This window comes from Aquarana catesbeiana, linkage group LG04 (genome assembly GCF_042186555.1).
Source record: "Aquarana catesbeiana isolate 2022-GZ linkage group LG04, ASM4218655v1, whole genome shotgun sequence".
In the NCBI taxonomy this organism is placed as follows: domain Eukaryota; kingdom Metazoa; phylum Chordata; class Amphibia; order Anura; family Ranidae; genus Aquarana; species Aquarana catesbeiana.
The window spans coordinates 434,640,794-434,665,138 of NC_133327.1; the positions used below are offsets into that span (position 1 = coordinate 434,640,794).

A 24,345-nucleotide genomic window follows, 5' to 3' on the forward strand; every position below is an offset into this window, starting at 1 on the left:
ATAATGTATATGTAAAGCGCTGCGGAAATTGACAGCGCTATATAAGTACCTGAAATAAATAAAATAATAATGTTTTAACATTTGTTGAAAGAAAAAAAGAAAAAGTACAAGAATGAATGTAATTATTTTCTGCCTATGTAATTATACTGCATCTCTTTTACAGAAATGGCATCTAAAATCAAATAAATATGGAGGATAACAAACTCATATGAAGAGCAAAGAGAATATCAGGAAATTCAAAGTTAAAGAAGGAATCCTCTTGGGAAGAATATTGGACAAAAGATTTATACTTCATATTTATGACTGTTTTACCTTATTCCACAAGGTTTTTCTAACCTAACAGAACTTGAAGAAAAAAGTTTACAAGACATATCATGAAGGAAAAATTAATCAGAAGAAACTTTATCTATCTACTATAGATAAATCATTTAGAACTGAAACATTTGTCCGCATATGCATGTTTTGATTATCCAATTATTCTGATATTAATGTTCATATTAAGTTAGGATTGTCAGTATTATTTTTATTTATTTTTCCTAATTCATATATTGAATATTTTTAGTTTACAACTGCACAATCATTCTAGTTAATAGAACATCTTTTGTTCATAACTTAAGAAACATATCACTCTTAAAAGACCAATGGAACATTATGACAAGTTTTAGAGTGTAAAGTATATTTCCAAAGAGCTAAAATATTATTTAAGCAAAAATATGGAAATATATTGTTACACCCTTTACTTATTTTAATCATTATTATTATTAATTATTGATATTAGTCATCATTATTTTATACATTTTTAAAATCTATACCATTATTTTAGGATTTAGAATAGATAGATCTAAGAGGCGTTAAAGTAAAGTGAAAAGCGATTAGAGAGAGAGTTATGCCCCATACACACGATCTGATTTTCCGACAACAAATGTTGGATGTGAGCTTGTTGGCTGAAAGTCCGACTGTGTGTATGCTCTGTCGAACATTTGTTGTCGGACTTTCCGCCAACAAATGTTGGCTAGCAGGTTCTCAAATTTTCCGCCAACAAAACTCTGTTGTCAGAATTTGTGATTGTGTGTACACAAGTCAGATGAACAAAAGTTCACGCTTGCTCATAATCAAGCAGAAGGAGCTGCACTGGCTATTGAACTTCACTTTTCTCAGGACATCGTACGTCTTGTACGTCACCATGTTCCCACGTTCGTAATTGTTGGCCAACATTTGTGTGACCGTGTGTATGCAAGACAAGTTGGAGCCACCATCCTTCAAACAAAAATCCACGGTTTTGTTGTTGGAAAGTCCGATCATGTGTACAGGGCATTATTTCTAGCTGCTTCAGTTCTGAGGAATATTGTGTCCCATCATTTGATACAAGGATGTGTATATGTGACATGAATGATATTTGAATGTATTAATAATAAGTTAATATGATTAATCATAATTCAGGGGAGATTGTTAGAATAATATTCCAAATTCATAATTCGGCACTTATAGGTGTTATATTATACTCATGGCAAGCTTGCAAAACACATTTGGTTTTATTATTAGTCATAATAAATATAGTATGTGTAAATGACCTTGATCAATTGATTTGATATGCTTCTTCATCTAAAGCTGAGTATTGCTAGAAGTATCTGGTCAATGTAGTTAGTTTGAGAATGACATATAAGTATAAGGTATCTTGTACAGAATGTCAAGGCAGGTACAGAATAGACAAGTATTTATGTAGTTAGAGGAATAATACATCATTGTTTATATCCTGTTAAGTTAGTTTAATGTAGTCTCAGCCATATGAATAAGTATTAGTATATAGTTACTTAATGTAGTTAAAGTTGGTAATATGTGTTCATATTAGTAGATGTTTGGTTATATGACATTACATGATCAGCACATTACTACAAGTATAGAGTGTTACATGTGGGCTTGTTAATCAAAATCCGTATATGACTCTCTGAGTTAGTATCTCCTTTTGTATAGCATATTGCTGAAGTTAGCAGAAATGAATGAGTGCCATATAAGGTTCTAAGTTTTTGTGAGGTTATGACGTTCACATGTAACATATAAAGCCAACGCGTCGATATTGAAGGTCAGAGAGACATACACTCACTAAGAGAGATGACAAATATATTCACACAAAGACACTTTGACAAATTGGAACAGCTGAATTCTCACAGAAGTCTAATGCCGCGTACACACGATCAGATTTTCCGACAACAAATGTTGGATGTGAGCTTGTTGGCTGAAAGTCCGATCGTGTGTACGCTCCATCGCATATTTGTTGGCGGACTGTCCTCCAACAAATGTTGGCTAGCAAGTTCTCAAATTTTCCGCCAACAAAACTTTGTCGTTGGAATTTCTGATCGTGTGTACACAAGTCCAACACACAAAAGTTCATGCATGCTCGGAATCAAGCAGAAGGAGCCGCACTGGCTATTGAACTTCTCTTTTCTGGGCTCGTTATACGTCTTGTACGTCACCACGTTCCCACATTCGTAATTGTTGGCCAACATTTGTGTGACCGTGTGCATGCAAGACACGTTGGAGCCAACATCCTTCGAACAAAAATCCACGGTTTTGTTGTCGGAAAGTCAGATCGTGTGTACGGGGCATTGGAACGTCATTTCCTGCTTCTTTTTGGTTACACAATACAGCATGGAGACAGAAGGCAGCAGCCATGAAACACACATGCTTTTTTAAGCTTATTACAGCTTTATAACTATTTATTCTATTTCATATATTTTTACCTACACTGAACTGAAGTATTATACTTTTTACATTGTATTTATGATGTCAACTGTGTGACAATAAACTCACACTTTGTTTTAAGTCAGTCTGACTATCAATGCTATTCATCCAGAAACGCCCTTGAGAGAAAAGAATATTAGATATTACTTCTATTCTTCAATCTGAGACTAGGATGGATATTTTAAGATTCTAGGTACCCAAGCCTGAAAGCTTGATGGTTTTATGATAGCCATTAGAGTGAGACTGAGATATGTATTGTGTTAATTTGGGTGAAGGGGGTTTATAAGGGCTAAATTAAAGGGTTATCTGTTTGCCATGCTTTGTTTTGATGTTGGTTAATTTGGTTAGGAGGTTGTGCTGTGTCTATCCACATGCTGATAAGGATGTTTGCAATGCAGCTAAAGTCTCCTACACAGCACAGTTTTTTCAACTAAAAAAAAAAAACCTGACAGCTCAGCCACTGTACTAACAATCCGTTGTTAGCACAGCAATCTCCCCTACTGTTCTATTGTGTTCTGACAGGGGGACGGCCCCCCTGCCAAAACACACCAGTCATGAGCCGGCTTCTGTCAGACCGGCTGCCATACACACATGCAGAATGTTGGCCGGTTTCTAGCTTTTGACTATAGCAGATGCACGCCCTGGGATTATCGAAAGGTAATCACTGCTGTTATGTGTCTCTGTTCTACAAAAATGTTATGGCTCACTTAGGAATTCTGAACAACATGGCTGCCTTGAAGCCTCTCACACCTCTTTTTGGGGTGCCCAGTCCACAATACCATCACAGGGGGTTCTTTAGTTTTTAGGATGTGTATTATTTTTGGGTGTCTTTTGCTTGGTCATGGATGTACTGGGTACCGGTAGTGGGAAGACAATGCTAAGCATCACTCCACCCATAACAAGCCTTTTGGGGTGGGCACTGCCAGGGAGAAGATAAGTACTGCAGAAAAGGCTTCTTTTTTACCGGTGATAGATAGTGTAGTTTTAACCACTTGCTTACTGGGCACTTATACCCCCTTCCTGCCCAGACCAATTTGCTTTCAGCGCTCTCACACTTTGAATGACAATTGCACGGTAATGCAACACAGTACCCATATGACATTTTTATATATTTTTTTTAACAAATAGAGATTTCTTTTGGTGGTATTTATTCACCACTGGGTTTTTAATCTTTTACTAAACAAACAAAAAAAGTTTTTTATATTTTGTTATAAAATTTTGCAAACAGGTATTTTTTCTCCTTCGCTGATGGGCACTGATGAGGTGGCATTGATGGGCACTGATAGGCTGCACTGGTGGGCACTGTTGAGGAGGCACTGATGAGGCTGCACTGATGGGCGGCACTGATGGGCACTGATAGCTGGCACTGATGGGCAATGACAGGCGACATGGAGAGCTGGCACTGATAGGCGGCACTGATGGGCACTGATGCGCACTGATAGGCGGCACTGGCGGGCACTGATCAGGAGGAACTGATGATGAGGCACTGATGGGTAATGATTGGCAGCACTGATGGGCGCTGATAGATGGCACTGGTGGCCACTGATTAGCAGGACTAATGGGTACTGATATGTGGCACTGATGGGCACTGATAGGTGGCACTGGTGGGCACTGATTAGCGGCACTGGAGGGCACTGATTGGCAGCACTAGTGATCACTAAGGGGAACGATGCCCCTCTAACAGAAGCCGGTTAATGGCTTTCTTCCTTTCCTCATGCTGACAGCGTAAAGGAAAAGAAAAGACGGAGACCGGCTTCTGTTTACTTCCATTATCAGCTGTCATTGGCTGACAGCTGATTACGTGGTAAAGGGCCCGCTGCAATTGGCCCTTTACCCTGCTCAGTGATCAGCCGAGTCCCAAGCACTCAGCTATCACAGAGCGCGCTGCGGGCGGTGCGAGAACAGGAGGACATCCATGTACGCCCTCCCCGCATTTTAAGCCCACACTGTAGCCGTCTTAAGGCTATAGTGCAGGCGCAAGTGGTTAAACACAGTCTGGGGTATGTATGAATCTATAGTTAAAACTCTATTGAGGTAGGTATGTTTTTCCATGTTTTCATTGCTATTAATAACTGCAATATTCCCCATTTACATTCCATATAAAAAAGCATTACACGTGGACTGAATAAACTGCTCAGCTTAGGCAGGCAGCAAGGAACTATTTATTAAAACAAACATGTGAATGTAAAAGCATAAGAGTGTTTGAATTGAAAACATTCACAAATGAAACTTGCTTCCTTTTATACCTTTGTATTTTGTAAATTATGGGACCTGTCAAATTGTCCACAATGGCATATTACCAGTTACGGCATCATTGAATTTGTCTATCTTGTGATAATGCATGCCTTATTACATTACGTTATTTGATTGCTGCACCACAGGGAGATGTAATTATCATTTCACACTCCTGAAGTGCTAAATTGTGTGCATCATGAAAAAGGAGAATACAGTTTTTTTTGTAAAGCTCATTCAGATACAATAAAATGCACCAAATTTACTTTAATCATGGGTTGACAAACATGCCATTGATTCCACGCTTTTGTTTTAATTTCCCTTTGTCTTTATTGATACAAAAGAGATGCATCATTGGCAGAATTTCCATTATGAACTGTAGGGAAGTTTCATGATTTTTTGCAGAAATGGGGGCTAATTAAACACCCTTAAAATAGTTCTGACCCACAGGGCACCCATGGATGGCCACGCCTGTCACTCTGTATTTCCTGGAAATGTCCAGTACAGCACAGTCCAGCGAGAAGGGGATCACAACTCCAGGAAGGATCTACACACACACAGCTCCATGTAGAGTTTCCTGGTATTCTCCATTAGTGGTAGAACCGGTGCACTCCCCCCAATCTGGTGAAATGGGGTACTGCACATGGGGAGGAGGTAGAAGGGAGGTGTTTCCAGGGTCAGTTTTGGGGTGCTCGGAGTGGCCCATGTTCACCCAACACCTCCATGGCTCTTATCTGGGGGGTGGAGCTGTGACTTAGGCCCCTTTCACACCAGCGGACAGATTGGGTCTGCCTGCCTGTTTTTCAGGCAGACCCGATCAGAAAACCCATTGTTCTCTATGAGTAGGTGGATGTAAATGGACACGTGTCCATTTACACACATCTGCATCTGATCTGAGCCACCAAAAAGAGATGGATGGAGATTTGTTTCCCATTTGTCCAGTGCAGTGGTCTCCAAACTTTTCAAACAAAGACTCAGACTTTAAGGGGGCTGGATTGTGGCCAGTGAGGGCAGAAAATGTCCTAGGCTCACCATCAGTGAGAATAAACATTAACTCGGGGTTGGTGGTCGGATACATAGTGCCTGTGGTCAGTAGGAGGAGGAATAGCGGCCCATGATTGGTAACGATGGCAGGAATAGTGCCTCAACATTCGTATCAGTGGGAAAAATAGTGCCCCATCATTGCTGTCAGTGGGAAGAACAGTGCCCCATCATTGGTATCAATGGAAGGAATAGTGCCCCATCAATAGTGTTAGTGTCAGGAATTATGCTCCATTATTGGTGTTAGTGGGAACAACAGCGCCTCATATCAGCTGTAGAAATAGTACCCCAAGAGCCAGACAAAGACTAGCAAAGGGCCGCATCTGGCAACTGGGCCACAGTTTGGAGACCACTGGTCTAGCGGATCAGATTGGATGACAGTCTGATGGAAAAACAAACAAGCAGTCCGTTTCCATATGACCGCCCCATAGAGAACAGTGGGCTGTGTCTGTGCCAACTTTGCATAGTGGAGCAGACACGGACCTTCTATCCGCTTGCTGAGCTGGCGGATCTGCTTGACGGAGATCGCCCCGTGTAAAAGGGGCCTTAGAAATACTTTATTGTAATGATTTATGATTGTTACATTAGGGCCCCTTTCACATGAGTGTTCTGATCAGGTCTGCACATACCACCCACTGCTATACACTCTGCACCCCTCTCCTGCACATACCACCCACTGCTATACACTCTGCACCCCTCTCCTGCACATACCACCCACCGCCATACAGTTTGTACCCCTATCCTGCACATACCACTTAATGCCCTACGCTCTGCACTCCTCCTGCACATACTACCCTCCCTCCTAGATTGTAAGCTCTAACGAGCAGGGCCCTTGTATTCCTCCCATATTGAATTGTATTGTAACTGTACTGTCTGCCCTCATGATGTAAAGCATTGCACAAATTGTTGGCGGTATAAAAATCCTGTATAATAATAATAATGTAATGTAAAGCAATAGTACATGTTACAGTGTGCTAGACAAAGTTGGTGCATGTCTGAATTTTCAGTCTGTTATGATGCATTGGAATTGGAGTCAGGGCCGGGTTAAGAGCATCATGGGCCTGGTGCTAAGGATTTTGATGGGCCTTTTTTTGGGAATAAATAAAATGAAAACACAAACAAGTTTTTGGTAAAACAAATTAGATATTTAACAAATGACATTAAATAGAGAGGGGGGGGGGGGGGGGTTAGTGAAAGAGAGTCGCACTAGTGTACCAGTAAATTTAGAGGCCAAAATGTCCAATCAAAGGTACACTAGTGAAGAGGCCTACATGTTTCTGAGCCTGATAGATGAGAGTGAAGAGATGAAGAGAGTGAAAAGTCACCCATCTGTCCGATTCAGGCTCAGAATACGAACCAGTAGACAGCAGCGGCACCCTGACAGATAGCTCTGATGACGGAGTAGTGGTCCCTGCCAAAATCAGGTGTACCCAATCTCGTATGGAGCAGAGAGCCAGTACTAGTGCCGCTCATCCCTCTGGTGAACTGGCAAGCACCAGTGCCCTAGTACATCCTGGTCGTACATCCAGCACTGCATTAATACGTGGTGACGTGGCGAGTCCCATAAGTGCAGTTCAAGCTGGTGAGGTGGATAGCCCAAGTAGAGTCCCACACAGTTTAAAAATAAAATAAAAAAAGCAAAATAAATAAATAAAAAAGCACCCCTGTCCCCCCGTGCTCATGTGCAAAGGCGAAGACACCAGCGTCAGTCTGGTGTCATATGTAAACAGAAATTGCACCATTTTATAATCACTTGTGACAAAAGAATAAAATATTCAATGGGCGCAACATGCCTCTCAGCAATTTCCTTGGGGTGTCTACTTTCCATTTGGGTCATTTGGGGGGAGGGGGGGGTTGTACTGCCCTGCCATTTTAGCACCTGAAGAAATGAGATAGGCAGTCATAAACTAAAAGTTGGGTAAATTTCAGAAAATGTTTGTAGACGCTATAACTTTTGCGCAAACCAACAAATATACGCTTGTTGATATTTTTTTACCAAAGACATGTGGCTGAATACATTTTGACCTAAATGTATGACTAAAATTGAGTTTATTGGATTTTTTTTTTAACAAAAGTAGAAAATATCATTTATTTTCAAAATTTTTGGTCTTTTTCCGTTTATATCACAAAAGATAAAAATCGCAGAGGCAATCAAATTCCATCAAAAGAAAGCTTTATTTGTGGGAAAAAAGGACGCAAATTTTGTTTGGGTACAGCATTGCATGACCGTGCAATTACCAGTTAAAACAACGCAGTAACAAATTGTAAAAAGTGCTATGGTCATGGAGCAGCCAAATCTTCCGGGGCTGAAGTGGTTAATCTGTGAGGAAAACTCCATTACCAGATAACCACTGGGAAAGTCTACAAGTATTTGTATACTGTATTGAAATATTCCCTTCCATTTTTTATATTGAGATTGTGTAATCTGTGTGTCTTTTATATGTAATAAATTATATATTTTTTTACTACAAGTTGCTTATTGTTTATCAGTACCGGGATAGTCCACAATTTTTTCTTTCGGTCGGAATGTGTGATAGGACAGCCTCAGCAACTGTCCTCACCCTCCTTCCTCCCCTTTTCTTTATACAATATTTGGATGATGGTACTTTTTTATGCCTAGTTCTAGACTTTAATATTTGAGGCTATACTCAAAAAATTCTTCATATAACGATTGTATGTATTGCTATTACAATGCTGATGTTATAAAATGAAAGTGTATGCAGTGATCGTAGAACTCTTTTAACGACACAAAGCTTGCCAAATCTAGGGGCAGAGAGGGTGAAAGACAGTTTGTCCACTTTGCATCAGTAAACCTAGAATCAAAAACTAGAAAAGTAATTAATAATGTAATCTGTCACTGGCAGACAGAGATGTAGTATCCATTTTCCCTGAATTTAACCAAGTCTTCCTAAATTCATATTTTGATTCTAACATGCTCTGATTTGGGGGAAACAAAGAAGGTTATTGTCATATAAGAAATGTGTACAAAGGGGGACATATGGAATGGTATAATAGATTTTCCGCTGACCTTTGTTTGATGTCTACAGAGACTCTTTGCTCTTATTTCAATGATGGAAGGGACAAGGTCAAGCCACACTTACAGATGTGACATCAGCCATTAGTCTAATTGCATGCTGTGTGTAAAGTTGGCTCCATCATTGATTTAAAACAGAAACGCTAGAGGATGAAGTTATCTATAAAAAAAAAAAAAATAAATAAATAATTCAACTCTTTTTAAAATTAATATTAAAGGTAATTTTTTTTTCAAAAAATCTGATCACAATCAGACTTGTACAGAAATCTTACCTGCTCAGTGCAATGGTTTTGCATGGAGCAGCACCGATCCTCCTCTTCTTGGGTCCCTAACTGTCGCTCCTGGCTCCTCCTTTTCTCCAAGTGCCCCCATAGCAAGCTACGTGCTATGGGGGTAGTTGTTTGTGCTCACTCCTGAGCCCCACTCTGTGGCTGTCTCTCAGAGAAAGAGGAGGCAGAGACCCGGGAGAGCAGCCGCTCTTGTGCACATCGCTGGATTGCGATTGGGCTCAGATAAGTATTAGGGGGGGCTGCGTTGGGAGCTGCATACTGAAGGTTTTTTTACCTTCATGCATAGAATGCATGATGATAAAAACCTTCAACCTTTAGAACCATGTTAATTATAGAAAGTCCCCAGCACTCCGATACAATTTTAACAGGTTTATTGGTGAAATGTCACATAAGTCAGATATAGTGTGTTATACTGGTTGAACACTGCAAAGCATTCAGTTCAGATCTGCAGTACTCAACTTTAAGATGTTTTGCTGCAAATTCCCATTCATACCAGGTAAATAATTTTGTTTCTGAGCTAACAATTTTCACTGAATGGACGAGGATGGTCTCTTTCCGACCTTTGCACCGTTGCCGGATTTTTTGTACCAGGTACCTTTTAAGGCAAATTAAAGGAACTTAGAAGAATTCCCATTTAAATAAGTGAGAAATATACAATTACATGTTACCCTGAATCACTTGCTGCGATAGCATGTTTAAAGCTGAAAGGAGCAGTGAGTGTAAATGCTAGAAGGTTGACATACACAGAGTGGGTGTTAATGTGCTCAGCAGGAAGTTCATAACCAAGTGTCAGAATAACCAGTCATCAAGGATAAAGGCACATGAACAATTGGTAGCTGGCTTTTAGTAGCTCCATGCACACTGTTCCGATCTATATAAAGAAAAAGGCAATATCTGACTCATAGCTTAGAACAATATACATACTGCTTCACATATACAGCTGCTGGTTGCAAGTCTATTGAAGGCTTCTGACCCAACTGGTGATAGCTAGGGACAGACAATGATAGAATACACACATAAATAATCTCATTGTTTCTCAAACAATATTTTGCTCAGTATTAAGGCAAAAAACCTTTTAGTAGTAGCTCTCTCCCGCTCTCCCCTAAATACTAACCTGAGATCAATCTTGATCCAGCGCTGTGCATTTCCCCTCTCCCCTCCCCTCTCACAGGCTTGGCTGAGAACAGCAGGAGCCCTTGCACAGAGCAGGTAAGTATGACATGTTGATTATTTTAATGACATTTTTTTAAAGCAAACAACCCCCCCCCCCCTCGCTGTCTGCTGTTTGGTCTGGCACTTACCCCATCTAGGTTACAGGTGGCAGGTGGCGGGCAGTGGCTCCTGTGTCCTCTCTTCATCTCCTACCCTGCATCTCCTACCATCCACCCAGTCGTCCAATAGGATCGCCTGTCCTTTCAGCCAATTGGGTCACCACTGCCTGATTGGCCGGGAGGATGATCAGTGTTACAATAGCAAATATTCATTTGCTATTGTAACATACCTGGTTGTGTTCAGTTCGCATTCTCTGCACCCCAAGCCCATCCTATTTTGAAGCCTATAATAGGGCGTACACACGGTCGGACTTTGTTCGGACATTCTGACAACAAAATCCTAGGATTTTTTCCGACGGATGTTGGCTCAAACTGGTCTTGCATACACACAGTCACACAAAGTTGTCGGAAAATCCGATCGTTCTGAACGCGGTGACGTAAAACACGTACGTCGGGACTATAAACGGGGCAGTGGTCAATAGCTTTCATCTCTTTATTTATTCTGAGCATGCGTGGCACTTTGTCCGTCGGATTTGTGTACACACGATCGGAATTTCCGACAACGGATTTTGTTGTCGGAAAATTTTATCTCCAGCTCTCCAACTTTGTGTGTCGGAAAATCCGATGGAAAATGTTCGATGGAGCCTACACACGGTCGGAATTTCCGACAACACGCTCCGATCGGACATTTTCCATCGGAAAATCTGACCATGTGTACGGGGCAATAGAGTCTCTGGCTCTAATCACGTGCTTAAAAAAACACCCACCCATTGAAATCCATGCATCCGGCGTCCTTCAAGGGGCCGGGCGCATGGATGGGGGGGGGGGGCGGCGCTCATGCGTCCTTAATGGACGAGCCGTCCCTGACTGTGATATGTGTTGCTCTAGTAATACTCTAGTAATACCCCTTTTTAAGATATCCAGATATCCAGCAAGGACTCCAGCAAAGCTTAAGATTTAGTGGAGGATGTGTACATGAGTACGCATACACGAAAAAATGTGTCATACTGAGTAAAAAAAGTCAATTTGTGTTTAAGATTCTAGCCAAGACTAAAGCGAGGTACGGGTTGCAGGAAAGAAAAATCGCTTAATTCCCCCATCAACACAGTCAATGTTGATTTGGGAATCCCTCCTGCTGAGCTATTGTATTCTCACCATGAGGGGGCATGGGGAGCCATCCCAGCCAACTGAACACACAATGATTATTGCTAGTGGTTATAGCCAACAGGCTGGTTGTACCCAAGATGATTGATCGATTAACGTGGGTACAATCAGTCTGCCCATACCTGGTTTGAGTCTTAGCCAGTTCCTGCTGAACCAGCAGAGATTTGAACTGTCTATGGCCAGCTTAAGGAGGGACAACTAGTATAAGTAAAACAATTCTACAGCACTGCAGGTGGTACATATGGCTTATCTTTCAATAATACATATGGTGCTTGGATAATGCTTCAGCTATACAATTTGAAATGATGGCACGTACAAAGTCTGGGACACACTGCATTATCAGAAAAGCCTGCTACTTGTATCTGGTTATGATGACCCACTGGTAACTTCTACTACCAGTTTACCAACCAATAAAATCCTAACACTGCCATAATTAATAAAATATCCAATCTGCAACTCAGTCTTCAACGGTTATACTTCTGCTGTGCTGAAAGAAATATACTGGGTGATACTGCTCCTTTTCCTTTTGAAAATACCCGTTTCCTAGCTGACATGCTTATATAACATGTGGGGTTATAATAACTACACAAATCAAAGAGGTTTAAAAAGGAAAATATACACAATTTTATTTAACATATATACATGAAGAAGTTAAAATATTCAAAAACAAACATTTTGCGTAGGCCAACCTCTTGGACTTTTCAACCAGGATTAACAACACCCTGGATAAGTTACACTGTAACAACGGTTTTAATAGTATTGGTTTTGAATATTTTAACTTCTTCATGTATATATGTTAAATAAAATTGTGTATATTTTCCTTTTTAAACCTTTTGGTCATTTTAGCTGGCTTCATGCTATAGGAATTTGATTGTAAACTGACTATATGAACAATAAATGTGCAGTGGTAACAGGGGGCGCCGTGACAACTAATTAGAAGTGTTCCTGAATATAACAATTTGTGAACAGATGCCTAAATAACATTACTTAGATATACAGAAATTAAAATTTCCATAACACTGAATATTATAGATAGAGTCCATATTCATCTGTGATTGTTCAAAAAAATGAAAACGTGGTTTTTCATAGTGAAATCTATTAAATATTGTTTATTAGGATCAAAAATGTTGCACTTACATGATAGCAGTGATATACAGTCACATACGATGCAACCACATCAAACAAATCCCATCGCCAGTATCCAAAATGGCCATGATTGGCCACATATGCGTGGTGTAATTCAGCTCCATCCTATGCATTTTGTCATAAATTACATCATCAGGGGCATTGAACGTAGGACACACAATTAATATAGGAAAACTCTCGGGGAGGATCCAGAGAATCACCAACAGAAATCGAAAGTGGGGAATAGGGGAGGAGATTATCCTCTTTACCTAATTGTATTCCTGGGAAGATTATATTAACCCACATGTGGACACCAGCTAGTGATCATGTCTGAGAATGGAAAAGGCTACAAAATATCTATAAATGCAACATGCACCCAGTAATTAAAATGATCAAAAACTTGAAAAAAATACTTGAAAAAGTATTTATACCCCTTGAAATATTCCACATTTTGTCATGTTACAACCAAAAAATGTAAATGTATTTTACTGGGATTTTTGTGATAGAGTTCAGAGGTTTTCAAACTTTCTAAACAAAGGGCCAGTTTACCAGTTTACCTGCAGGCTTTACGAGGGCCGGGCAGTGGTCAGCAGGAGTCAAAAGGTTCCGACATCAGTGGGAAAAAAATAATGGGAGTAATTGTGTCCCATCATTGGTGTCATTGGGCCCCATTGTTGGTGTCATTAAGAGAAATCGTACCACATTGTTAGTGTCATTGGGAGGAATTTTGCCCCATTGTTGGTGTCATTAGGAGGAATTGGGCCCAATCACTGATGTCATTGGACCCCATTGCTGGTGTCATTGAGAGAAACTGGGCCCCATTGTTGGTGTCATTGTGAGTAATTGTCCCTCATCACTGGTGTCATTGGGAGAAATTGTACCCCATCGTTGGTGTCATTGGAAGAAATTGTGCCCCATCATTGGTGTCATTGGGAGGAAATGTGCCCCTTCATTAGTGTCATTAAGAAGAATTGTGCCCCATCGTTGGTGTCAGTAGGAGAAATGATGCCCCCTTGTTGGTATCAGTGGATGAAATAGTGCCCGATGGCCGGATAGAAGCAAGCAAAGGGCTTCATCTGACCCCAGGGCTGGAGTTTGGAGGCCACTGTGATAGTCCAACACAAAGTAGCACATAATTGTAACGCGGAAGAAAAATAATAAATGGTTTTAATTTTTTTTTACAAATAAATATCTGAAAAGTGTGGCATGCATTTGTATCCAGCCCCCTTTACTCTCACACCCCTAACTAAAATCTAGTGAAACCAATTTCCTTCCGAAGTTACCTAATTAGTAAATAGAGTCCACCTGTGTGTAATTTAAGCTCAGTATAAATACAGCTGTTCTCTGAAGCCCTCAGAGGTTTGTTAGAGAACCTTAGTGAACAAACAGCATCATGAAGGCCAATGAACACCCAAGACAGGTCATGGATAACATTGTGGAGACGTTTAAAGCAGGGTTAGGTTATTAAAGAAAAAAAAACAAGCTTTGAACATCTCGGAATCCATCATCAGAAAAAGGAAAGAGTATGGCACAACTGCAAACCTACCAAGATATGGCCATCCACCTAAACTGACAGGCCGGGCAAGGAGAGCATTAATCAGAGAAGCAGTCATGAGGCCCATTGAAACTCAACAGCTCAGGTGGGAGAATCTGTCCACAGGACTACTATTAGTCATTCACTCCACAAATGTGGCCTTTATGGACGAGTGGCTAGAAGAAAGCCATTGTTAAAGGAAAGCCATAAGATGTCCGTTTGCAGTTTGCGAGAAGCCATGTGGGGGACACAACAAACATGTGGAAGAAGGTGCTCTGGTCAGATAAGACCAAAATTGAACTTTTTGGCTTAAAAGCAAAACGCTATGTGTGGTGGAAAACTAACACTGCACATCACCCTGAACACACCATCCCCACCATGAAACATGGTGGTGACAGCATCATGTTTTCGGGATGCTTTTCTTCAGCAGGGACAGGGAAGCTGGACACAGTTGATGGGAAGATGGATGGAGTCAAATACAGGGCAATCTTAGAAGAAAACCTTTCTGCAAAAGACTTGAGACTGGGGTGGAGGTTCACCTTCCAGCAGGACAATTACCCTAGACATACAGCCAGAGCTACAATGGAATGGTTTAGATCAAAGCATATTCATGTGTTAGAATGGCCCAGTCAAAGGCCTAAAGTCCAGGCCTATATCCAATTAAGAATCTGTGGCAAGACTTGAAAATTACTGTTCACAGACGCTCTTGATCCAATCTGACAGAGCTTAAGCTATTTTGCAAAGAACAATGGGCAAAAATGTCACTCTCTAGAGACATACCCAAAAAGACTTGCAGCTGTAATTGCAGCAAAAAGTGATTTTACAAAGTTTTGACTCGGGGTGGGGCTGAATACAAATGCACCCCACACTTTTCACATATGTATTTGTAAAAAATGTTGAAAACAATTTATAATTTTTCTTCTACTTCACAATTATGTGCCACTTTATGTTGGTCTATCACATCCCAGTAAAATACATTTACGTTTTTGATTGTAACATGACAAAATGTGGAAAATTTCAAGGGGTATGAATACTTTTCCAAGGTACTGTATGTGTGAATCCTACAAATATTTAATATATTTAAAAATCAATGAACTGATCCCAAATCCAGTCTCACCATACAGATGGTACTAATGAGATCTCTATCCTCCATAAGGGTTATCCCTCATATGATGATGTAATTTACGATGAAACGTGCAGGGTGGAGCGAGAAAGTATGCCGCGGCTTACACCACCCATGTGTGCCCGATCGTGGCCATCTTGGATACTGGCGAAGGGATTTGTTTGATGTGTTGGCATCATATGAACCTGTATATTGCTGCTGTCATTTAAGTGCAACATTTTAGATCTTAATAAACACTTTTTACTGGATTACGCTATGGTTGCTTTTCTGTTTCACATACATGTCTTGTAACCTGGTGGAGTGTGTTGGAAGTCTGATTGAGTAAGCATATCCCCAATGACAGGCAGGCATGCCTGAAGAACTTTCTATACCAAGGATGATGCCATTGATGTCCCATTTCATATACTAAAGCCTATTTTAACCACCTGGGTCAAGATTATCTGGTAAGCCCCCTATCTTTCAGCACAAGGTGGAGTGACTTTTCCTAGAGGGCTTTCCAGGGTATCCTCACACCTTTCTCTCGGGTGATATTTTCATTTTTTATGGACTGCTGTGCATTAGCTGGTTGCAAATACCGTTTCCATTGGTTCTGAAGGACTGCTTCTGGGCTTAATCTTTTTAAGTTTCTCTTGGAACTTTTTGCTACTCACATCATATTTTGAATGTTCATGGATTTTTGCATATATATGTTTTCTAATATAATTATATACATACACTTTGAACTTTATTGGGATTACTGCTGTTCCTATAATATATAGAAGGTTGACGAACTTATGTTTTAGATTGGATGAATTCCTTTAACACCATTATATTAATATGCACTGTGCATTTTATTATTCATAGATCTCTGAATCAATGGGCTCATTTGAGCTTGAAGCTGAGATGTAAAAACTGCTTTGGTTAATTAGGGGTATACAGATATGAGAGCTGGAGTGGTTAAGGAAAACACTGCAATAATAACTCTATATGTGGGCTCAATGGGAATACATTATACTTTCTTTAATAGGAAGGCTTTGTTTTTGTTATGTATTTGACCACAAAAACCCATGCATACTATAATTGTTGTTAACATGTTTCCCATGCTAAAACAACAGGAAATAAACTGACAGCAAATTCTAGGACTTTGGGAAGCCCTAAAAATCTTGTGAACTGACCTGCAGCAGAGCAGTCATAATGAACTAGTGTTACAATTATATTTTATGGATGTGGGGTCTATCCACAGTTTTTTAGTTTGTTTGTGAGAGCAGGACAGAAAGACAACTATAAAGACAACTATAATGCAGTCACACAACCTACATAAAAAATCTAATGTCTTAATGCACTATTAGGTTTAAAACCTATTGACTTCTTTCTAAAGTATAAATACCATTAGAATTAAAAGCACATTCTTTATTACAAGTAGTATAATATATATGCTTTAAACTGAGAACACAAAACCCATCTGTCTAGCACTAGCTTGCAGTGTATATACAATATGCAATCATAGTCCATTAGAGGTAAAACCTTAAAGTTGAATTGAAGGTAATGCAATCAATATACAAGAATGTAATAATTGTTGTTTTATTACTATTATTATCTTACAATCTCAGTTCCAGATACATATGTAAATCAGCAATTGTTTTGGTTTTGTAATGAATAATAGTATTTAAATGTATTTTAAAATGCAACCAATGTAGGTACACAAACTGTACTTTGGTATCTGTCTCCTGCAATTGTCTGCACAACAATACTCAGACTGAGAGAGGGAGCATTAGGTGCTAATCAGATTATGTTGCTATGGCTATTTAATGATTTTTTTAATAGTATAAATATATGGAATAATGCGTTTTAGTTATCATGTATTGCTTTTGAAAGCTGGGCTTCCTCTATTTATATGCTAATTAATCTGTTTGACTGGTTTCATGGAGCTCATGGAATAGAAAGTGATGTTGAGAGAAAGTAGAGGGAGGGAACAAAAAACTTGAACACAGCCATGTGCTGAAAATAAATTAGTTTTTTGGAGGACTCCAAGAAGCAAGAAGCAGCTTAGAAGAGTTCCTGGATAGAGGGAAGATGACTCCATAATAAAGAGTAAAAGGGGCTCCAAAAGACTTCATGATGTTACGTAACTGTTTAGTGTATCCCTTTTGCATACATTGTCTATGCTCATTTGCATGGGAGGATAGATATCTTGCGCATGTATGCATGCACATTGAGCAGTGGAATAAGCTGCTGCTCCCTCATCAGCCATTCACAGAGGCAGGGGGATGACCTATTTGTACTGTATACCTAGTTGCAGTGTTGTACTTAACATTGGAAGTAAGTCATGTCACAAATCAGTTTTTCTTGCCAGGCAGGGCTGTGCAAATATCAAGACTAGATGGACACAAATACAAATCCTTATGCAAATGTGAATAGTTCCCATATGTTATTTCAACTATGTATTCAGTTGTTTGGCTCTTATCACTTTCCCGAATTAAAAGGTGACAGGGTATCTTTAAAGTCCATCCCCTAACCTAATTATACCCATCTTTACAGCGCTCCCTACCATTCGTCCTCCTGCTGCTTCAAAATACAAGGTATTAAGTTAGGTCTAAACATACAAATACCAAAGATGTCCCCCCCCCAAACATGTGACAGTGTTTGGGTGACTATTCCCAAGTACTGCATTAGGGCAGATGGTCACATGCTCTCTCATATCAGCAAGCAATGAGTATTTTGCGGTGTCTTTGATGGAGGAAGAAGCACCAGGGAGCACTGTGAAGGTCAGTATAACTGGGTTTGAGAGTGGGATTAAAGAGATCCAGTCACCTTGCCCTGCATGGTCATGGTGACCAGGTCTCTTTAAACAAAACAGTTCTTTAGTATTAGACATAGTGTTTATATTACATATCATAGATTTTATCTGATGAAATGCCTTTTGAGAAATTAACCTGATGGTTTTTGGTAAATTCTATTTTATTTTTAAGTTCATACATTTCTTTTTTACTATTTATATAAAATATTTGTTTTAAAAATAAACAGGTATAACAGAGCATTATAGCACAGAATAAGCTGTTGACTTAAAGTCTCTCTGTGGGGAAAACTTACTTTATAACTAAATCCTACTGCTCCCCTGTACACTCAAGCATAATTTCTTTTTACTAACTTGGTCTGTGGAGCACAGTGGTTTTCTTCTTTGCCCCGTGACCTCATTACAGGGGCTGAAGAGTTTGAGGAACAATATCCAAGAGGGCACACTATGTCAGTTCTTACTGATGCAAGGTGCCCTGCAGAGTCACTCTACCTCTTCATCACAGGAGAGGTAGAACAATACTATGCTGTCAATCACAATGCCAGAGGGTGAAACTGCCTGCGCCTTACAGCCCCATACTATGGCATCCCAGTCTTAGTCTGTAGGGTTCAATATTGAATTGGCCCACCCTTTGCAGCTATAACAGATTCAACTCTTCTGGGAAGGCTGTCCACAAGGTTTATGAGTGTGTCTATGGGAATGTTTAACCATTCTTCCAGAAGCGCATTTGTGAGGTCAGGCTCTGATGTGGGCGCAAAGGCCTGGCTCGCAGCCTCCGCTCTAATTCATCCCAAAGGTGTTCTAGTGGGTTGAGATCAGGACTCTGTGCAGGCCAGCCAAGTTCCTCCACCCCTAAACTCGCTCATCCATGTCTTTATGAACCTTGCTTTGTGGACTGGTACGCAAGTCATGTTGGAACAGCAAGGGCCATCCCAAAACTGTTCCCACAAAGTTGGGAGCATAAAATTGTCCAAAATGTCCTGGTATGCTGACACCTTAAGCGTTCCCTTCACTGGAATTAAGGGGCCAAGCCCAACCCCTAAAAAACAACCCCTCACCATAATACCCCCTCCACCAAATGATTTGGACCAGTGCACAAAGCAAGGTCCATAAAAACATGGATGAGTGAGTTTGGCGGTGGAGGAACTTGACTGGCCTGCACAGAGTCCTGACCTCAACCCGATAGAGCACCTTTGGGATGAAACAGAGCGAAGACTGCGAGTCAGGCCTTCTTGTCCACATCAGTGCCTGACCTCACATATGTGCTTCTGGAAGAATGGTCAAACATTCCCATACACAAACTGCTAAACCTTGTGGACAACCTTCCCAGAAGAGTTGAAGCTGTTATAGCTGCAAAGGGTGGGCCAACTCAATATTGAACCCTACGGACTAAGACATTAAATTTCATGTGCGTATAAAGGCAGGTGTCCCAATACTTTTGGTAATATAGTGTATATATCCATATCAATTATTTAACTTTCCAACACACACACACACCCATCAATTCTCAATTATACATAAATAGAGATTTGAAAGATTCTTAACAACATTTACAAATTGGCTCGAAAAGCTTTTCAAATGTCTCTGACCAAACCTGAGAAGTCCACTCACACATAATGAGAAATATGAAACTCTTTGAAATATTCAATGAGGTCAATAGCATATTACTAAAATCTTTCACAACATGCTCTCTAAATTCTCACTTTTCTGAAACATTGTTTGACATGCATTTTTATTAGAAAAGCTGATACCTATGAGGCAACAAACAGTTTGCATGTGATTTACTAATAAAGTAATTTTCTCTCTTGAAGTAAACCTGTGCTCTTTGATTTTCCAAAAAATCAAACATAGCTTTGCTCATACAACCATAACAAGTCATACATATTTCCACTTGTGGTAACTTTGTAATGATAGATAATTGGTTTCAATAAATAAAGATAACCATCACATACTCGTAGGTTTACAGAAGACTCTCTCTACTACAACCATACTTGCATAAAATGTGTTCGATTGGTTGATTGACTTTCACTTCCCCTAAGAACTGTAAAGAAGACTTCCCTGTAATAGAAGACTGTGAATACTTATCTTTCTGTTTGGTGGCAAGTTTAAACACCTCTGACTTCCTAGAGCTGCAATATTCGGTAAAGCCTTCAACATTTAACACTTTTGGGAGTGTCAAGTACCTGCATGCCCCTTTCCCTGCTGTGGTTCATTTCTTAGATATCCCGATCACTACAGGACTCAGCACCAATGTAGGGGTTGCAGAGAGGAACCACGGTATTTGGTGGGGCACAAACATTTGACACTCCCAAAGTTCTGAATGCTGAGGACTTGGCGGAGGCTGCAGTTTTTTAACATGGAGGAGTTTGGAATGGCTGGCCACCAGAGAAATAAGTATTCACATTCTCCTGTTGCAGTAAACTTTGGAATTCTGGGAAGAGCAACAAAGGTGGTTTAAACTGCTTCATAAGCGATTGGTTAGGTAAATGGATAAAAAGTTGATCTGTTGAACTGATTCATTGCTTTTTCTATCATTTTTAATTTTAAATATTTGCATGGAGTTCGATTTGATCTTCTGTAAATTACATTTTAGGAATCCAGGCAGTCGTTATTGATAAATAGTAGGACTCTGCAGATCAGATAAATATATGCTCAGTAGAATACAACAAATTAGCAGATTTATCTGGTTTGCAAATGAATATGCTCATCATGATTAGTCCATCTATCTGCTCCTTTCTATTGTTCCAAAACGGAATATGTGTAATATTATACTGAGGATTCAAACAAATAGTTGCAGAACAAACAGTTCAATAATGAGGGCAAGGATAAGGGAGGAGTTTAAATATGATCATGTGACTACACTACTATACTATGGAAAAGCAATAACAACCACCAATGTTTGACTGAGGTTACAGTAGTTTTTTTTTTTTCCATGGACATACCTTATTCTTTCTCTCTCTCATTAATGCCTAATACAGTAGAAAGCATTACCAGAAATTGCAGAAATGAATACTTGAATTTGTTTTTACCTGATCCAGCAACTCTAACCCTCAGCAGTTTGACTTGTGCAAATGAAGAAGTGTCACTTTTAGATCGAGCTCTAGTGAACAGATCCTGCAAGGAGCCATCATAATACATAATTGATGGTGACAATTCTGGACTCCACCGTTGCTTGCCTGGTGTCGCCATTACTCGCCTTGCCTTGGATTTCCAACTTGTTGTCTTTAGTAAGAAAGTATCAGTGTTTTCCAGTGGTTCATTGCGGTCCTCATTAAGGGAGGAATATGCCATTACCCTGGGCCAGTGGAGAAAGCTAAGAACACATTATCACAGTGAAAAGCATCAAATACTGAGACACGTTGCAGAAATACCATGCAGTGCACAGCTGAAAAACAGGAAGTAACCGCATCTCTGCCTCAACTTTTCTTTATTTATTAACCACAAAACAGACTTGTCTAAAGTAAATTTATTATGTGGGACTTAACCACTTCAGCTCTCACACCTGTTTACCCCCTATGGACCAGACCATATTTTCACATTTCTGCTATGTGTCTGTTCATGAGTCTATAACTTTGTAATTACTTATGATAAAGAATTGATACATACATTGTTTTTTGGGGGACAAATGGGCTTTCTCGTGACCCTAAAGTCCTCTGTGAATTTTTTTACATTTATTTGCATTTTAAGGGGAAAAAGAGTAAAAATCTGGAAACATTTTTTTTTCTCAAATTTGAAGCAGCTTTCTCTCTCACAAATATGTCTGAAAGGGAATGCAGGAGATAAGATAGCTACTGTCTTATTTGTTTGTTGTTGTTTTGGCTTAAAATGGTACATTAAATTCTCATGGACATTGTCTGTCAGAATGGTCATTCAGTGAGGAAGGGTTCAGACTAGCTCCCAGTCATAGGATCTCACGGGCTGTGCACAGAAGCTGGGTAGATGGAGAAAAGAAAAGATAAGATAGTGCAAGGCATACGAGACACATCCTGTGTACAGAGGAGAGGATTTTTATGGACGTATGTAGGGCGCCCAAGGTAGGCAACTGGTTAACCTAGGGCTAAAAAATATTATAATCTTAAAATAAACACTCATTTATACATAAGGTATTAACCTTGTCCTCTTTGGTGTTTAGGTCACAAACTTAATATATAACTAAATTAGTTAAAGTGGTTGTAAACCCTTACAGACCACTTTTACCTACAGGTAAGCCTAGATTAAGGCTTACCTGTAGGTGCAAGAAATATCTCCTAAACCTACACGGTTTAGGAGATATTTGCAAAAGACAGGCACCGATGTCTACGGCGCACTGAGTGTGCCGTTTCTAACGGCAATCGTGCCGTTAGTGGCGGCTCCCATGCGCATGCGCGGGAGTGACGTCATCGTGGCTCCTGCCAATCACAGCGCAGGAGCCGCGATACCCGGAAGGAAGATGGACGCTTCGTGGAAGAGGGGACAGCGGTGACATCGCAGGCTCCTGTGTCAGGTAAGTGACACATAATGGGCTACAATGCGATGCATAGTAGCCCATTATCTTTTACCTTTGCAGGGAAACAAAGAGATAGTAAAACCCATTAGGGTTTACTTCCTCTTTAATGACTTTCAGTGCTAGGCGCTTGGCACTGTTAACCCACATTTGAGAGTGATGTCCGATGCACCATCATACCTGAAAGTTCTGGTCATTTCTGGTCATACATCTTTGCTCTTGGTACAGAATGAAGCAGCGGGGGGAAAAATAAACAATGTGTATGTACTGCTGGTGGGTGAAAACTAAAGCAAACCAATAACTTTGTCTTGAATGAATAAAAGACATCTCCTTAATGCCATTATGGACAGGGTGAAACCATGCCTACCCAGATGGGGAAATACATTTTGGCTGTAATTATTTTTAAAATATGGAGTCTGTTATAAATGTGGAGTTTCAGCTACAATACCATTCTTTTCAACCAATGTTACCACCTGCAAGTCAAATACAACCCCTGGCAAAAATTATGGAATCACAAGTCCCTGAGGATGTTCCTTCAGTTGTTTATTGTTGTAGAAAAAAAGCAGATCACAGACATGGCCAAAAACTAAAGGCATTTCAAATGGCAACTTTCTGGCTTTAAGAAACACTAAAAGAAATCAAGAAAAATAATTGTGGTGGCCAGTAACAGTTAGATTTATAGAGCAAGCACAGGGAATAAATTATGGAATCACTCAATTCTGAGGAAAAAATTATGGAATCATGAAAAACAAACAAACAAAATAACACTCCAACACATCACTAGTACTTTGTTGCACCACCTCTGGCTTTTATAACTGCTTGCAGTCTCCGAGGCATTGACTTGATTGTGAGTGATAAACAGTACTCTTCATCAATCTGGCTCCAGCCTTCTCTGTTTGCTGTTGCCAAATCATCTTTGCAGGTTGGAGCCTTGTCATGGACCATTTTCTTTAACTTCCACCACAGATTTTCAATTTGATTGAGATCCGGACTGTTTTCAGGCCATGGCATGGACCTTATGTGTCTTTCTTCAAAGAATTTTTTCACAGTTTTTGCTCTATGGCAAGATGCATTATCATCTTGATAAATGATTTCATCATCCCCAAACATCCTTTCAATAGATGGGATAAGAAAAGTGCCCAAAATTTCAATGTAAACCTGTGCATTTATTGAAGATTTAATGACAGCCATCTCCCCAGTGCCTTTACCTAACATGCAGCCCCATATCATAATTGACTGTGGAAATTTGCATGTTTTCTTCAGACAGTCGTCTGCATAAATCTCATTGGAACGGCACCAAACAAAAGTTCCAGCATCATCACCTTCCCAATGCAGATTCAAGATTCATCACTGAATATGACTTTCATCCAATCATCCACAGTCCACGATTGCCTTTCCTTAGCCCATTGTAACCTTGTTTTTTGTGTTTAGGTGTTAGAGATGGCTTTCTTTTAGCTTTTTTGTATGTAAAACCCATTTCCTTTAGGCGGTTTCTTACAGTTCGGTCACAGATGTTGACTCCAGTTTCCTCCCATT

General features: G+C 40.0%; 1 protein-coding gene across 3 annotated transcripts in view; it reads right to left on the reverse strand.

Annotated features, from left to right (window-relative positions):
• PHACTR2 (phosphatase and actin regulator 2) overlaps nt 1-21,635 on the reverse strand; it is a 327,171-nt gene extending 305,536 nt beyond the window's left edge. The window contains exon 1 of one of the 3 annotated variants that reach the window (XM_073627410.1): nt 21,356-21,635. In XM_073627410.1, the coding sequence (XP_073483511.1) occupies nt 21,356-21,617 (262 nt within the window). In that variant the 5' untranslated portion in view covers nt 21,618-21,635. The remainder of the gene's footprint in view (nt 1-21,355) is intronic. The other 2 variants (XM_073627412.1, XM_073627411.1) reach the window with 2 other exon arrangements.
• Nucleotides 21,636-24,345: the final 2,710 nt, after the last annotated feature.